Source organism: Zootoca vivipara, chromosome 1, assembly GCF_963506605.1.
Source record: "Zootoca vivipara chromosome 1, rZooViv1.1, whole genome shotgun sequence".
In the NCBI taxonomy this organism is placed as follows: Eukaryota; Metazoa; Chordata; class Lepidosauria; order Squamata; family Lacertidae; genus Zootoca; species Zootoca vivipara.
In genome coordinates, this window is record NC_083276.1 from 43,685,977 (window position 1) to 43,703,870 (window position 17,894).

Here is a 17,894-nt window from a genome sequence, read left to right on the forward strand (position 1 = left end):
AGTTGTTATATATGTGCCAATAAAGGTGTTGAATTGAACTGACCAATCATGTCAATTCTTACACACACACACACACACACACACACAAATTCCTGTCTACGCCCATGCTGGAAGGCCAGTAAATGCAGAGTCTAACATACCAAATTGTTTCTGGTACCTGAACACTTTAATAGCAACAAGTTATTTTAAAAAAAAATCTATCCTACCTCTCACTCCAAAGATGCTCAAGCTGGCTAACGAACAGTAATATACACAGAATATTACAGAGGTGTGTACAATGTGTCTCTCATATTTTCCCCCTCTAACATTTTAACAAATCAGTTTTGGTTATTGAGACATTGGGAAGAAAAGGGGGGAAGAGGAGGGTGGGATGGGGAGGTGGATGGGGCTGGTGTCCATTCTGAAGGTGGGGAAAGATGATGGTGTGTAGCCTGGTGTAACTTAATTTATAGCCTGGGGGGGGGGGTTACCACGCCCCGCGGTGTGGACTCTCCCTGAGAATCATAGACTGTCCCCAGGACAGGTGAGGGTGCTGATCCCTTATTTTCAAATCCGAAACTTGGCAGCTATGGTCACGTCTGGACCTAATGGTCAGGGGTCCCTTTACCTTTACCTTTACATTTAAAGGTAAAGGGGCCCCTGACCATCAGGTCCAGTCGTGTCCGACTCTGGGGTTGCGGTGCTCATCTCGCTCTATAGGCCGAGGGAGCCGGCGTTTGTCTGCAGACAGCTTCCGGGTCATGTGGCCAGCATGACAAAGCTGCTTCTGGCAAACCAGAGCAGCGCACGGAAACGCTGTTTACCTTCCCGCCGGAGCGGTCCCTATTTATCTACTTGTACTTTGATGTGCCCTAGACTCTGTGATTTAACCCACAGCGCCACCTGGGTCCCACCTTTACCTTTACCTTTACCCCTACTGTTACCTTTGTTTTGTTTTGAGACAAAATATTGCACATTGAAAGTGAAATGTACCTGGTTCTTTAAATTTCTGGAATGTATCGTTCACAAGCGGGAAATGAAGCACAATGGGGGATTTGTTATTCTCCTTGTCCACAAATAGGTAACATTCTCTTGGATTTTTCTTGTCTTCCTCACTCAATGAAATCCTGGGGATTTAGTATGTCAACTCTTCAACCCCCCCCTAAAATATTTGAGGGGGCCAGGCCCACCCAAAGTTGATGGGTATTGCCATCAAATGGTGTGCGTGTACCGCATCTTGTGATCAGTTACGTGGGGCGGGGCTTACCTGCTCCCTCCCAATGTTTTATTCAAGTTGGTACCCCTGTTACCACTACGAATTCTTTTTTTTTTCCAGCGTGCTCACTCAAGCCAGTAAGAGCTATTGGGAAATAGCATAATGATAGAATTTCTTATTCTAATCTGGTAGTACCAATGGGGAACTTGAAGAATGGTGGTCAGGATGAATAGTATATTAAAGTAATTAAATCTGAGCACTTAGTAGCTCAGCTTGGTAAATGACACCAGGAAGGTGCAATTAGGCAGCTGAATGGCATAAGACCTGACCGGTGTGTGTGTGTGTGCAGTAGGAAAACATCTGCACAATATTTTCACCATCCACTGGGCTATGAGTCAAGGAATGTTGCCTCACCTGGAATATAAGAACACCCTGATGACAATGTACTGCATGTGAGACAAAAAGAGAGAGGAAGTGCCATTCTCTAGGAACTACCATAAATAAAGTTACTGCAGCACAACCCTATATTTATCTACTTCTGTGCACTCAGAGGCAATTCCCTAGCAGTTCAAAATCATACCAGTGCAAGTAGATAAACAGATACTGCTGTGCAGGAAGGTAAACGGTGTTTCCGTGTGTTCTGGCTTCCCTCACGGTGTCCCGTTGCACCAGAAGCGGTTTAGTCATGCTGGCCACCTGACCTGGAAAGCTGTCTGTGGACAAACGCTGGCTCCCTTGGCCTGAAGCGAGATGAGCACTACACCCCATAGTCGCCTTTGACTAGACGTAACTGTCCAGGGGTCATTCACCCTTTTACCTTTTTACTTCTAGGTTCTCCATATGGGTTATCAGGCTCCTTCAAATTTTGGCTATGACTGCAGGGCAGAAGAAGCATAGTTCATTGTTGGGGTGGCCTACTCCTTTCCCAATTGTTCTTTTTCCTTGCCAGCAACTAAAATCATAGCTCTCACTTTTTTCTTCATAGAAAGTCTGTCATGAAGAGTACTTCTAGGAAGGAGGAATGGTAACCTCTTCACCTGCAAAACCCTTTCCATGACAAAAGTAAAATCAGCCAGCATGATGCCATCTGGACCTATTTGTCCAAACGCTAACAGGTTTCTTATGTAGAGGCACTCATGCATGAAGAATAATAATTTATTATGGTCAACAACCAGCACAGCATATTAAACATAAAATCAATCAAGAATACAATTTAAAATATATTCTTAAAAATTTAAACTAGGCGAGATTACCATCATTATTCCATTAAGTACAATATGGTTGGTTAATTGTATTAAATATCTAGGCATAGTATTCCACGATAAAGGGCTAAGGAAAGCCCACATAACACACGTAGCGGCCGTAGCCCAAAAGTCCTCCTTAGCAATTTTAAGTCTTTTTAGGATCCAATGGGGCACACTATATACCTGCGGCCCTGAAACTCTTAAAGACAAAGGCGATGGCTCAGTTGCTCTACGGGGCTCAACTATGTGTTCCTCCACCAAAAAGTTAGAAACTTTAAAGTTTCCCTGCATAGGTCTCTCTGAAATTTGAAGGCTTAATCCATGTTCCTTTCTCATCAAATTTTATCCACTTATGTGAAAAGGAAAACAAGTTATAGCCATTTACAGATTCCTCATTATAGTCAATGGGAATGAAACAGAGCTTCAGATTTAACAGATCAGATTCAGATCCAAATAACAGAATTAGAATACCACAGAGCAGATCTTGTGCTTGCTCACAGGCCTAGTATTTGTAGTTTGGCTTTTAAGTTATAACTTCTTATTTTGTGGTTTTAAATGGGCTTGTGGATTCTTTTGTCAAGTAAAAACATGTGTATTTTTTGCCTAATTTTGAATATTAGAATATGTTTTATATTATTTCTGAAATTAAACCCACAGAGATCAATATTCTGCACAAAAGAAGTCCATTGACTGCAAGAGGTATACATCAACTTTCTTGGATGTGTCTTCATATTCATTTTCACAACCTTGGTGTTATATAGAACACACCTGTCATTTACAAATGCAAATGGGAAAGCTAAAAATTACAGCTAAGGTTGGTTTTGTTTTTCACATTAAAAAAGGACAGAATGCATCTATACGCTTCACCCCAAATTCATTAATCATGCAAACATTTCAGTGCTTTTAAAAATTGTGCACGCTGCAGCTTATCTCTGCCTTTTATTTATTTTTTTATCACCTTGGTATACCATTGGCCCTCTGCCACTGTTCTACTGAGATATACAAAGTAGTGCAAAAGGCAATGCTGCAACCACATCCAATAATTGCCCAAGGGAGATTACAAACGTGTTTCAATATTTATGCAAGATCCCTGCAGTTTAATAAGTTCAACTCCTGTAGACAATAATGATTTCAGTGCAGCTATACAGTGGAAGCAGTGGTGTTGTTTGTTGTTGAGTCGTTTAGTCGTGTCCGACTCTTCGTGACCCCATGGACCATAGCACGCCAGGCACTCCTGTCTTGCACTGCCTCCCGCAGTTTGGTCAAACTCATGTTCGTAGCTTCGAGAACATTATTAGATATATTTTGAAATTTCCACTGTGTGTCTTAGGGCTAAAATGGTCAGGACAAATACACAAATGCATTACAAAGTTTGTGAGTCTGTGGTGGTTGAGATATTATTATTAAATTTCTATACAGTACTGCCACAGAAAAGGCCTGTTCTCATATTGCCGCCCTCCTGACCTCTCCTAGGGGAGGCACACAAGGAATGGTCTCATATTAAAGGGTCTAGTTTGGTAAGCTAGAAGACACACTAAGGACAGAAAGGAAATTTAGAGAGAAACTAATGATAACAGGGTGTAAGTAATGGATTTAAACATATCCCAAGCAAGATGCACAAAATGACTAGAGTGCCAGTACTGCCCACTTCTGCCAGTACTGCGGTAGTTCTGTTGTACTTCCTCTGGTATTGCCTGCCTGAAAATTCCCTTAATTCCTGCAATTTTAAAAATATTAAACTGATACACAAAACTTACTCAATACCTACAAAAGAATGTGTGGAATACACAAGTTTTTGGTCGACAGGAATCTGCTCAATCTGTAAATGGTGCAAATACATTTGCTCTGTGTGCCTGTGTGTATTGTGCCCACACAATACTTAAAAGCCTACTTTGGAATCCATAGAAAAAAAGATGTTTTAGATTTTCTGAGGTTTAGGAACTCAACTGCTTATTCTTGTCTAATAAACAGAAGCTGCCATCCACAAGGTGAGGCGAGCATTTATAAGTTTAGCGAGTAAACCATCAAGTTTCCTGGTAGTCACAACTGGCTGTAGCTTCTGCAGCCAACAAGACAAAGCAGCTTGCCTTATTGGCTGTGGACTTGATGCAGCAAGATCTTCAGTAGCACCCTTTCCTGTGCTTTGTAGACTACAGGCAGGATATAGATCTGTAACATATGCTCCTGCTCTTTAAATACTTTTTCGGTGTTTGTGGTATGTCTTTCTCTTCTACAGTTTATTCACAAAGAAATTGGATGTTTTTGAGCTATTTCTGTGGAAAATCAGCAAAAACAACGCTGCCATACGTCCAGATTTTCCCAGACATTTCGCCGATTTTTGCCCAGACACTACTTGTGGCTGCAGTATTCTGGATATGTCCGGGAAATTCTGGACGTATGGCAATCCTGATTCTGAGCTTTTTCTTTTGTCTAATGATCCATTTTAAACCACTGTAGAGGAGACAATTCAAATGTGTCTTCATTGGAAATAACATGTTTCCAAATATTGAGTCATATCGACACGTTGTTGCATGGGGCAGACGAAATAGCTACGCTAGTGCAAGGATTAATGCTAGCACAACAGGATTCCACCCCTACTATCCCCAAATCTATTCCGGAGGATTGAGGGGAACTCCCAAATTTAGAGGGCATATAGGGGAAGATTGTTTAGTTGTGCAAGGAAAGCCTTGTGCTAAGACAATTGCTTAAAATTACACATTGAATACAATCCATATTTCTTAAATCAGTGCTTGTAGATAGTGAACATAAATGTTTAGATTTATCTGTTTTGCTTATTTGATTTAAAAATGGTACATCTCAATAATCATGTATCAGCTTTCTGGGAAAACCATTTATGGCAGAGATTATGAAATTTCTTTAAGTTAGCATCTTTAGTTATTCTTCCAATGTCCTGTGGAATGTGAAACCAAAAATAAATTAAAAATACAGGGATTTTTGAAATAATTGCAAAAACTGGATCATATTTTTACAGCAGAATAGTGGTCATGAGAACACATCTCCAAGTTCCAGTTTGTTCACCCCTTTATAGGATACAGAGAGCCTGAGGCTGAGCTAGTTGCCTTACTACAATCCACGTGTTATTTTGCCGGTGGGGTTGTAAGGATTGTTTACCCATCTATATTCTTTTGGCAAATGCTCAATCTCTAAAAAGAATTAGAGGCTGACTAATTTATTTCCATGTCACTGTTGGCATCTGTCTGTCTTGAGAGATAATGGGATGCGCCTCTGGGGATGAATTTACCTCCCTGGGGTGCAAACCTGGGCAATGTGGATGGAGGTCCTGAGCTGCTCAGATGATAATACCTCATTCTCAGCCTTGCTGATGTGGCACAAGTTAGCTGCAGGAGTTACTGGAAGGAGGCGTACAAGGTGCCATCCAACCGTCTTAGGGAAACTCCACTCCATATTTGTGTAGGGTTTACTCCTTAGCCTTTTCTTCTTCTGGAGGTGTTGTGCAAGGTAGCAGAGGCTTAGGATTAGTTTTCCTTCTAGATGGCCTACCTTCCTGGGTGGACAAGCCCTGTCTGCCCCTCTATAGCACATGCAGAAACTGCCTTTTGGACTGTTGGGACCCACTATAGGTCTCGTCCACTCAATCTGCCAGAACCTGTCTTTGCATGCCATGGAAATCCTTAACTCACCAAGGGTCTGAGACCCATCAGCTACTCTCACCTGGTTTAGCCGACCAGTCGAAGCTGTTCCTGGGGTGTTGATGCACAACATATATATATATTCTCCAGTAGCACCTTAAGAGACCAACTAAGTTTGTTCTGGGTATAAGCTTTTGTGTGCATGCACACTTTTTCAGATACCATGTCCATGTCACTAAGGCATTGGCAACATAATGAGAAAGGCCATGACTCTTACACTACAGTAACACATCGTGAATGCTCAGGACAATGGAAACCTAAATACTTTGCACACCACTGCCTGATTACTCCTGGGTAGACCTATTAAAGATCAATGGAACTGCTTGAGAAAGAATCAATTGAAATAACGGTCATCTGGAAAGCTTTATTTACTACTTCTAACCCTGCATTATCTACATGAAAATCTGTTATCGTTTTAAGAACTTTTCCCATTTGTGTTTCCAGATCAGCAAAATATTGTTTAAAGGCCATACTTGAAAATGTAGGCTAAATGTGAACAGCCTCTGAAATAATAGCACAGCATGATTAAAAAACTTGAATGTCATCATACAGGTAGATCCTGTGGTTCAGGTTTGAACAGTAACAATTCTGTAGTGCAGCAACTATGCCTCACCTTTGGGAACTAGATTGGCAACATCCTTTGTCTGAATCACACAACCTGTATAAAAACCTTAAATGGCAAAAAAATAATGTCTGAGACTACACACAGCTAAGTCTGAAAAGGAAGTACAATATAAAACTTTATTTTAAGGGAAGAAAGAATATGCAGGTTTTATAATATTTATAATAATTTATTGCTTCAAATTAACCTGTTGTACAGTTAGTGAATTCCAGACACTGTGCAAGGCTACCAGCAGGCAATTATAGCGTAAGCCACTTCTCTGCAGAAGGTATGTAATGAAGCTGAATCGAGGCACATAAAAGCTTTTCTGTGAAGGAGAAAAGTACACTTGAGATGCCTCAGTGGAGCATGTGGCTTTACTGGCAGCAGACATATCATTAAACTGTGTCAGAATGGACTGCACAAATAAAAGTTTCTATGTAAACACTTCGGTTTGCTGTCCTTTACATATGAATATCTTGTGTAGTCTTCACCTGCAGTACCTGTCTAGGCTAGGAAGCTGAACAAATGCAACAAACATAATGCATTGACACTGTATGGATTTAAGGGAACAAAGTACCAAAAATCAGTTTAATCTTAGCAAAAGAACAAATCCCAAACCCAGCAGTAAGACACAGTTGGTATTCACTGCACATAACACAGAAATAGACGTGACCTTGAGGATAGACTTCACCAGAAGATGTACTTAAGGTAGCCAGGGAAGCAGCTCCTAGAAAAGGCCAAGCTGTTTTGCAGCAAATCAAATTACACACTAAATTTATCCTAGTGCTTCACTCATATTGGGATCTTACCAAGCACATACAGTTATACCTCGGTTTGCGACCACCTCCATTTGCGACCGATTGGTTTGCGACTGCCGCGGACCCGGAAATGTTTATATCCGGGTTCCACGGCGCGCGGATGCACAGAAGCGATTTGTGCATGTGCAGAAGCGCTCTATCGGCACTTCACGCATGCGCAGAAGAGCCCCTCGGTTTACGACGAACTCGGGGAGCGACCGGCTCCCCGGAACAAATTGCAGTCGCAAACTGAGGTATGACTGTAGTGAAATCAAAACAGCATAGAAAGGCTTTTCCTTAACTTTTATTTCCTCAACTATGGTGTCTTTCTGCCAAAAACTATAAATCACTGAATGATTACAGTCACAAAAAACTAAAAATAATAAATAGCTGTTATGGGATGTTGAGATAACTTCCCCATTCAGATCCTCTGAACCTATTGCTCCTATCACAAGCCTTTGTTCACCTGCTGCTGAACGCTCAAATTCATCTTTATCACCCTCACAAAAGATTAGGCTTTAAAAAATAATGTTAAGACAATATTACAACCTGCAAGGGCCCAGGATTTTTCAGTATCACAGCAATGAGGGTACAACAAAGCTACAGAGGGGCACCAGTGGGAACATAATAGGGAACTAAAAATACTGCAATGGAAGTGTCTGCATTACTCAAAAGCTGGAGTATTCATGAAGACAACCACTTCAACGCAATAGTGACCCCAAAGTGTAGACCAGGTGCTCAATATAAAACACACACCCTCTTTGAAATCTGATTTTGCTCTTTTAACTTTTTGGTACAAGTGCAGATGCTACTTCCCCCTCCCTTCAGAAAAATCATTGTCACTTTTCATTCTACTCATAATCAAAGTCACTATACACAGTGCAAATATTATGCTCATTCATATTTACATGCTTCTCAAAACAAAAACAAAAAAACACGTTTTCCATTTCTGATCATATTGTTATTAGACTAGTTTATCAGTGGTGATAACCACTCCCAAATACAAAGGATAAGGTTCGATGGCCAATGCCTATTTATATCCAACATTTGCAGTAAGGAAATCTGGGTACAGCCTCTCTGGAAGTGCCTGCCTCCACATGACTGATAAAAGTGGATCTCAATGTAATGCTGATGAAACAATCATATAATTTCCCCCAACTATGATCAGAATACAGAATGCAACACAAAATGCATTTTTGCCTTATTCGACTTGGGTCTTCCTTGGAACGAGAACTGCTACAAAAACTGGAGCATGATGGCATCTCGTTGCTATTTAGCTTTCATTCTTCCTCATGCTGAAGTGCTCTGGGGCCAACCTGGTGCCAAGTATATAAAATAATAGTTAGATGTCAGTTTCCCCTACTATGCCTGCATTGGCAGATTACATGGCGAGTCATTTGGTAAAGCGATGTGGGGCTCAAGTTGTTTGTAAGCAACATGCCTCAGAAGATTCCTCCAACTTCCCCAATGCCTCCAATTCTCTTCGCTCACCTTCCAGGTAAGCACCATGGCTTCTGCAGTCCACATGACAATCATTTCAGGTGTCTACTGCACTCACTTCTTTGGAACAGAAATAATGCACGACTATTGCATTAGGATAGCGGGCAAAGGCACTATAGGAAGGGAAAAGGTCGGTACATCAAGTTAGCTGGTTATCTTAGTAATTTAAAAATAATATAAAAAACAGATGTCTACATTATGATCTGAGCATGATCCATTGGAATGCGGGCTGGAGAGCTTAGCTCCAAATGGTGGAGTGAATTGAAATTCTCCCCCAGCCCTAATTATGGCTACATAATTTAATGCCTGCTGATTTAAAGGACAGCCTTTAAAGTTACCCTAATTTCTTGTGCTATAGTCTGTAGAACAAACCAGTGAATACTGCTTGGAGCAGGGGATTCCTTTCCCCAGGATTTCATTGAGTGAGGAAGACAAGAAAAATCCAAGAGAATGTTACCTATTTGTGGACAAGGAGAATAACAAATCCCCCATTGTGCTTCATTTCCCGCTTGTGAACGATACATTCCAGAAATTTAAAGAACCAGGTACATTTCACTTTCAATGTGCAATATTTTGTCTCAAAACAAAACAAAGGTAACAGTAGGGGTAAAGGTAAAGGTAAAGGTGGGACCCAGGTGGCGCTGTGGGTTAAATCACAGAGTCTAGGGCACATCAAAGTACAAGTAGATAAATAGGGACCGCTCCGGCGGGAAGGTAAACAGCGTTTCCGTGCGCTGCTCTGGTTTGCCAGAAGCAGCTTTGTCATGCTGGCCACATGACCCGGAAGCTGTCTGCAGACAAACGCCGGCTCCCTCGGCCTATAGAGCGAGATGAGCACCGCAACCCCAGAGTCGGACACGACTGGACCTGATGGTCAGGGGCCCCTTTACCTTTAAATGTAAAGGTAAAGGTAAAGGGACCCCTGACCATTAGGTCCAGACGTGACCATAGCTGCCAAGTTTCGGATTTGAAAATAAGGGATCAGCACCCTCACCTGTCCTGGGGACAGTCTATGATTCTCAGGGAGAGTCCACACCGCGGGGCGTGGTAACCCCCCCCCCAGGCTATAAATTAAGTTACACCAGGCTACACACCATCATCTTTCCCCACCTTCAGAATGGACACCAGCCCCATCCACCTCCCCATCCCACCCTCCTCTTCCCCCCTTTTCTTCCCAATGTCTCAATAACCAAAACTGATTTGTTAAAATGTTAGAGGGGGAAAATATGAGAGACACATTGTACACACCTCTGTAATATTCTGTGTATATTACTGTTCGTTAGCCAGCTTGAGCATCTTTGGAGTGAGAGGTAGGATAGATTTTTTTTTAAAATAACTTGTTGCTATTAAAGTGTTCAGGTACCAGAAACAATTTGGTATGTTAGACTCTGCATTTACTGGCCTTCCAGCATGGGCGTAGACAGGAATTTGTGTGTGTGTGTGTGTGTGTGTGTGTAAGAATTGACATGATTGGTCAGTTCAATTCAACACCTTTATTGGCACATATATAACAACTAGTATCATTAAGCCCGTTAAATAAACGGGCGCTAGAACATATGTGGTGAAACATTTGTAAGAACAGACTGGTTATAGTGCATAATAAAAAAGTGGACAACCATGCAGTTGATTTGTATTTTATTGTATTTATTTTTTTAGAATTGTTAAAGAAGAATAATTTGAAGAATTTCTTTTTCTTTTCTTTTTTTGATGTTATAAACCAAAACAATTTAGGTATGGTAAATGTTTCTTAAGTGCAAACCTTGTCAAACAATTGTAAATAAGCAAAATTAGTGGGTTTTTTTAATTTTTGATTTTGTGTTTTTGGTAGGTTATGTTGAATTTCTATAAAATTTCTTTATAGACAACATTCCTTGTGAATATTTTGTCACAGTTTTCCAACAGTTTGCCTTGGTTAGGACCTTCTATGACTTTCACCATGACATCATTAAAACTCCTTACTCTTGATAATGCAACATATAACTGACCATGGCTGAATACTGGTTCCGGCAAGTAAATTCCAACTTTTTCCAAGGTTTGCCCCTGAGATTTGTTAATTGTCATTGCAAAAGCTAATGTTACTGGAAATTGTCTTCTTCGTAAGATAAACGGTAAATCAGTTGTTGTTGGAGCCAAATCCATACGGGGAATAAAGACTATGTTTCCTTCCGCTGAACCTGTTATTACTTGAGCAATTATGATGTTTTTCTTAAGTTGTTTGACGATGAGACGGGTGCCGTTGCACAATCCTTTTTTAGTGTTTAGGTTTCTAAGGAGCATAATTATAGCGGCCTTTTTAAGGTTGAGTTTATGCTTAGGCATACCTGTTGGAGTTATTTCATTGAGGAACTCAATTGGATAGTTTTGAATATCTTCCTCACTTGAGTCATCAATTGAGTTTGAACTGAGGTATGTCACGGTCTCTCCTTCTAAAATGTTAAGTACCTCTTCATTTATGGAGTTTACATCACAGTTCTTTGGGCAAAGAATAGATTTTTTTGCTAAGTTAGGGACATCTGTAACAGGATTTTTGTCTCCAAAAAAGTTTTTTATAATATCTCCTGTGCATAAAATTTTGGAAGGTATTTCAATTACATCTTCAGGCAAACCGTCAATGTGTGGTGTATCACCACTGCCCACTTTGATCAGCCAATTGCTGAATTCAGTGTCTACTGAGCGTATATTCTTTTTAAGTTTAAGGACTTGGAAAATACTCCACAGACTATTATTCTTAACACAGGCCTCAACAATTTTTGTACGGTCACCGTGAGGTACTACGGGAAGTGTTTGCCTGAAATCTCCTCCAAGTAAGATTACTTTTCCTCCAAACGGTTTGTTGTTGTCCATTATTTCTTGGAGCAGTCTGCTAACCACTGCAAGAGCTACAGAGGGGGCCATAGTACATTCATCCCAAATTATTATTTTTGAATTTCGTAAACGTTCAGCATCAACAGAATTGAGTCGTATATTTGATGTTGTATTCTCAACTATAGGCACAGGTAACTTGAATTGGGAGTGGTATGTTCTTCCACCCTCAAGAAGATTGGCTGCTATACCTGTGGAGGCTACAGGTAGTGCAATATTTCCTTGTCCACGAAATGTGCTGAGCAGGGTCTTGTAAAGATATGTTTTACCACTACCTCCTGGGCCATCTATGAAAAAACAGTGGTTACTAAGGTTGTCATTTTCAGTTGCTTGCAATATTGTTTGTAAAGCTGTTTTTTGTTCTTTGTTTAATGTAATTGTCATTTCTTCTGCTTTTTGTTTTTTGAAAACTTGGTTGTAGTTATCAGTAAGTAAGTTTGAATTTGGTAGTATAGGTGGTAACCCAAAATCTTCACATTTTTTCCCATGGAGTTGTAGAATGTTACATATTTCCTGTAACGCGATATAACGGCATATTGTGCATTCATCGTTGTGATGGATATGTTTTTGAACGATATCTTCGGTGAGGTACTGTTCATATTTTACAAAAAGATCATTCATGTTCTGTAGGGAGGCAAATACACAAATGTACGCAAATAACTCTCTTAGTTGTTTTGGCATGCTGTATTGGATAGCATCTTCTAAAGTGTTCTCCCACACTTGATCATCATTGATGAGGCCTCTTTCTTTTGCAGCATCTTGGAAACTGGGATAGATATTTCCATTGACAGTTCTCAGATCTTCAAATGATATTGCACCGGGAACATGTAGCAATAGGAGACGCATGCAGTAGCGTTCTGGATCTGATGATAAATTGACAGAATACATTCGTCCAATGATTTTGTCTGCACCCCGCTGTCGTAATTTCCATGTATTGGTTTCAGAGTCAAATACATAGTGTATTGGAATGTCTGAATATAAAATTTTCCTTGCTTGCTCTTGCTCTTGATTTAATTTAAACCAAGCCGTCAATTGAGTATTTCTTGTTGAAGCTCTCTGGGCTGCTGTATTGATGTCATTCGGATTGAAAAATACAGATTGTTCATCAGGCAGATGCACTGCTAACCTATGGATGGTATGTGATTGGTAATGCATTTCAAACCCATTTAAACGCCATGCTGCTTCTGGAGCGCTGACATATCTGGAATCCATGAAGGTCTTAATTTCATCATGATTTAAAGTGCCTTGTTCTTGAATCACAACATTTGCACAATCATGACCTTTGTACACATATTTAAAAAGGTATTTGACACTTTTTATGGATGCGCAGACTTCAACATTAATGTGGCAATTGTAATTTAGGGCAAGATGTGGATTATATGGTACAACCCAATGGTTATCTATTGTCCTGCCATTCACAATTGAAGTTTGGTTTGTGTTTCGTCTTCTATATTTTGGATAACCATTTGTATTTGCTGATGTTTTTTCCTGGAATGGTTTTGGAAATTCCTTAGTGCATTTGTCATTTGACATACATGGTGAATTAGGGTTGAGTGGTCCGCATGGTCCATGGATCATATGTTTTGTAACAATTGCATGTAAGCGTGGAGTGTTGGTTATATTTGGAATTTCAGCAGATACTATTTTGTCTATCAGTTCTTCGGTTTTGGGTTTGCAGTCATCTTTAAGAATAAGTAGTATGTGAGCATGAGGTAAACCCCTCTTCTGAAATTCTATTACGTAGACCATTGCTTTTGGTACTCCAAAAATATGTTTTTTACAGAGATCTTCAATTAAAGCTTTCAGTTTTAGATGAAATACTCTTGCAACTAAATCAGGTCGAGCATCAGTAGTTTGGCCATGTTGTAGGTTTTCAACAATCTCTTGCCATTTGGGGTTGCACGTCATTGTGATGAAAAGATCAGGTTTGCCATATTTCCTAACAATTGCCATTGCATCTTGATAATTTTGGAGCATGTTTCTTGGGCTACCTGCAAATGAGGATGGTAATATGTATGTTTTTCCAGGAATCAGGCCTTTCTGATTGGATTCATTAATTAAGTGGTCCATCAATCCTGAGTATTTTTCAACTCTCAATTTTTGCTGATTTTGTCGTACATAGTTGAGTCTGTTGGATTCAGTTTTTACATATGCATCAACTATATACTGTTGTGTAAGGCGGCCAGCATTTAAGAAGGGGTTAAAGTTGTCTCTGATGGAAAGACGATACCCATAGTATTGCATTTGTGTAACTCGAATTCTAGGATTTCGTGTTTGATTTGTTAAATTTTGTAACGCTTGAGGTCTGTGTTGCAAAGGTATATCAATTCCCCAGCTTTGATCACCATAAGGGAAGAGTAATGGATAAACCATGGGTTCCAGATTGGGGTCAAGGACACTAATCCTTTGTGTTGTTCTTTTATTTATATCATCTGTACTTGCTTTGCAGTGTATTAGAAGATCTCTTTCTAGTGGTGGTTCGCCATCATCATTTTGAAAAATGAATGCAACCTCATTATGTTTTGGTGCATTATAGCGTCTTTGGTCATTTCTTCGATCTTGCACTATTGTCATGGTCACTTCCTTAATAATGTTTCCAGTTGTTGCAGCATCCTCCTCATATTCTTTTTCAACTTGGTACAACATTTTGCAGGCCTCTGCAAATGGATTTGTTTGAGCAATGAGTGTGCTTAGTTTTTTTATAATTTCTGGATTTATTCCAGTATTTGCGGAATTTTGCATTCTTTGCTCTGCTGCTTCAGAAGGATTTAAAATATATAATTGAGCAAACTGTCTGTTTTGTCCCTGTTCTGGGTGCAGTGTGCCTGCTCTGTGACAAATTGATCCGTGGATCCGGAAACAATATGGGCCATTGCCAGGTGGTGGAGTAATGTTTGCTCCCATGGAGGCAAATGCTAATGCACTATTTATAGATCTAATATTGTTGAAGAAATTTTTGCTGTAGTAATGTTGTCCAGTCATGAGCTGTTGGATTAATGGATTTGTACTGATTGAGGGAAGATTTACTTTTCCTTTTGAACAACATTGTGAAAATTTTCGATCAGAAGGTCTTTCAGCTTCAAAATGTTTAGCACTACAAAACTGGCATATCTGATCTAAATGTCCACACGTGTGTGTTTTAATGATGTCCTCATTGAAGTTTTCCAATTCATTCATAAGTGTCATTGTTAGTTTTGCAGGCCTTGAGTCTTGGTTTTGTATTGTTTCTCTCTCTATGTTTTTCCTTTGTCGTAATTCTCTTTTCCTCTGTGTTAATTGTTGTTTCCGTAATTGGCGTTCATCTGGAGGCAGATGTGTTAACCTTTCTCTTTCTAGTGTGGCATGTCGTTTACATTGTATTTTTCGTTCCTCTGGAGTTCTATTTGCTCTCCTTGCTTTTTGTCTTTCAGCATCTTGCTGTCGTTTTTGAATTTCTTTTTTAGCATTTCTATTTTTCTCTATATAAAATGTTTTGTTTTTTCTGCGAGTTAGTGTCTTTGCATCTTCATGTAAATGTCTTTTATCTGTTATACTGTCATTCTTGTTTGTGTTTTGTTTCTGATTTAGAGGTTGTCGGTCATTATGAGTTAAAGTTGCTCTTTTAGATCTTTTTCTTTCAGTGTCTTTCTTTTGATTTTTTACCTTTTCTTCAATTGATCTATTTACTCGTCTTTTTCTTTCCCTTTTGCTGTTTTGTTGACGTATTCTTAGTTGTTCATCTGGGGTTTGACTTGCTCTCTTAGCTCTGCGTCTTTCTGTGTTTTTATTTAGCTCATTTTCGTCTCCTTTTTTTGTTTTTTGTGCTGGTTTTTGTCTTTCACTTTCTGCTTTTTGTTGTCGTAAAGATTGTAGTTCTTCAGGAGTCAGATTTTCCCCTCTTTGTTTTACATTTAACATGCTTAGGGTGTATACCTCAGAGGAGTGCATAGTAGTGATATTTGTGCAGGTTGTTTTCAATTAAACTGACGCTTCACTTGGGTTTTTATAGGTTTTTCATATGACTGGTTTGATGTACACATATAGTATTTACCTAACACAGACTGACAGGACTTTGGATTTGGGACAGGCTTCCCCCCACAGCCCTTATAGGAAAGAGTTTTGAAGTGAATGAGTGGAATGGATCACTTAGTACTGCAGTTGTCGTAAAGATTTTAGTTCTTCAGGAGTCAGATTTTTTCTCTCTTTTTTTACATTTAACATGCCTAGGGTGTAGACTTCAGAGGAGTGCAGAGTACTGACCTTTGTGAGGCACAGTTTATTCAGATTAGCTTTTGGTCCACTCACAGTAAATGGGGACAATAAAAGTTTCAGAACAGGCTTGAGTTGCAACCAGATCCGTAATGAGTGTCAGTTTACCAACAGTCCCTTGCTTCAGAAACCAATACTGATCAGGAGATTTACATGTATTTCAGACGGAGAAAAGATTTCCCAATCTGTAAGTAGGTAGTGGTGGGGGAGGCAAGCAGAGCTGCTTTGAGAAAGTAAGGATATGTTAGGCAGATGGGTGGGTGTGGGGAGAGCTCGCACGTGTGCCGCTTGCTGCTGGTCGCCTAACAAAAGCAGCCTCCTTCTCCTCCCGTAAGGAAACGTTAGCAGAGGGGTGGGGGTGCGGAGAAGCGAAAAGAAGCAGCCTCCTTCTCCTCGTGTAAGGAGACGTTAGGCAGAGGGGTGGGGGTGAGGAGAGCGCCTGCGTGGAAACAGAGCGCGCGCTCGCACGGAAACGTTAGGCAGAGGGGTGGGGGTGAGGAGAGCTCGTGCTTTGAAGCGAGTGCGCCTGCGTGGAGACAGAGCGCGCGCTCGCACGGGGCTATCTTGCAGCCTCATCCTCCTCAAGCTGCTGTTTTGAAGCGTGTGCGCCTGCGTGGAGACAGAGCGCGCGCTCGCACGGGGCTATCTTGCAGCCTCATCCTCCTCAAGCTGCTGATTTGAAGCGTGTGCGCCTGCGTGGAGACAGAGCGCGCGCTCGCACGGGGCTATCTGGCAACCTGATCCTCCTCACGCTGCTGCTTTGAAGCATGTGCGCCTGCGTGGAGACAGAGCACGCGCTCGCACAGGGAGCTGCGGTTGGCGGCCTCAGGTAGGTCGGGAGGGGGGGGAGAGCGCGCGCGTCCAATCCCTGTGTCCCTGGTTGTCTCTCCGTCCAATCCCTGTGTCCCTGGGGGACATGCGCAGTGACCCAGGGACACACGGGACATCTGGACGCAGGGACAACATGGACATTATTATATAGGATACAGTCACTCTAACCATAAAGGCAGGTGCCACCCCCCTCCCTGAGCTTCTGAGGTTGGTGGAACAACAAAGAGGACCCCTTATCCTATATAATAATGTCCATGTTGTCCCTGCGTCCAGATGTCCCGTGTGTCCCTGGGTCACTGCGCATGTGCCCCAGGGATACAGGGATTGGACAGCAGAGACTGCGCGCGCGCACTCTCCCCCCACTCTGCCTCCTCCAACCGCCGCTCCCGCCGGGGTGGAGGCCGGCGAAGGCCTCCTCACAACCCTCCCTGGCCGTGAGGAGCGGCGGTTGGAGGAGGCGGGGGGGGGAGAGTGCGCGCGTCCTTCCTGTCGGCGGCTGGGGGAGAGGAAGGAAGGAGGAGAAAGCGCCGCTTTCTCCTCCTCCGTTCCTGTCCCCCTGCCGCCGACAGTAAGGACGGGTCCCAGGGTTCGGAGAAGCGCTGCGCAAGCGCTTCTCCGAACCCCGGGATGTCTGCTTCCTGTCGGCGGCTGGGAGAGAGGAACGGAGGAGGAGAAAGCAGCGCTTTCTCCTCCTCCGTTCCTGTCCCCCTGCCGCCGACAGTAAGGACGGGTCCCAGGGTTCGGAGAAGCGCTGCGCAAGCGCTTCTCCGAACCCCGGGATGTCTGCTTCCTGTCGGCGGCTGGGAGAGAGGAACGGAGGAGGAGAAAGCAGCGCTTTCTCCTCCTCCGTTCCTGTCCCCCTGCCGCCGACAGTAAGGACAGGTCCCAGGGTTCGGAGAAGCGCTGCGCAAGCGCTTCTCCAAACCCCAGGATGTCTCCTTG

General features: G+C 41.8%; 1 protein-coding gene and 1 long non-coding RNA gene across 2 annotated transcripts; both read right to left on the reverse strand.

Annotated features, from left to right (window-relative positions):
• Window positions 1–6,832: 6,832 nt before the first annotated feature.
• LOC132592309 (uncharacterized) lies at window positions 6,833–9,176 on the reverse strand. The gene is made up of 2 exons (XR_009557746.1): window positions 9,003–9,176; window positions 6,833–8,827 (listed from the first exon to the last, which is right to left on the reverse strand). It is a non-coding gene; the product is annotated as an uncharacterized LOC132592309 (long non-coding RNA).
• Window positions 9,177–10,530: 1,354 nt separating this feature from the next.
• Window positions 10,531–17,097, reverse strand: LOC118082347 (uncharacterized). The gene has a single exon (XM_035109704.2). The coding sequence runs from the start codon at window positions 15,798–15,800 to the stop codon at window positions 10,854–10,856; it is 4,947 nt and encodes a 1,648-aa protein (XP_034965595.2). The 5' UTR covers window positions 15,801–17,097; the 3' UTR covers window positions 10,531–10,853.
• Window positions 17,098–17,894: the final 797 nt, after the last annotated feature.

What these genes read in the sequence shown, in the direction of transcription:
- LOC118082347 (XM_035109704.2), bottom strand. Translation starts at nt 15,800, where the DNA reads ATGCACTCCTCTGAGGTATACACCCTAAGCATGTTAAATGTAAAACAA.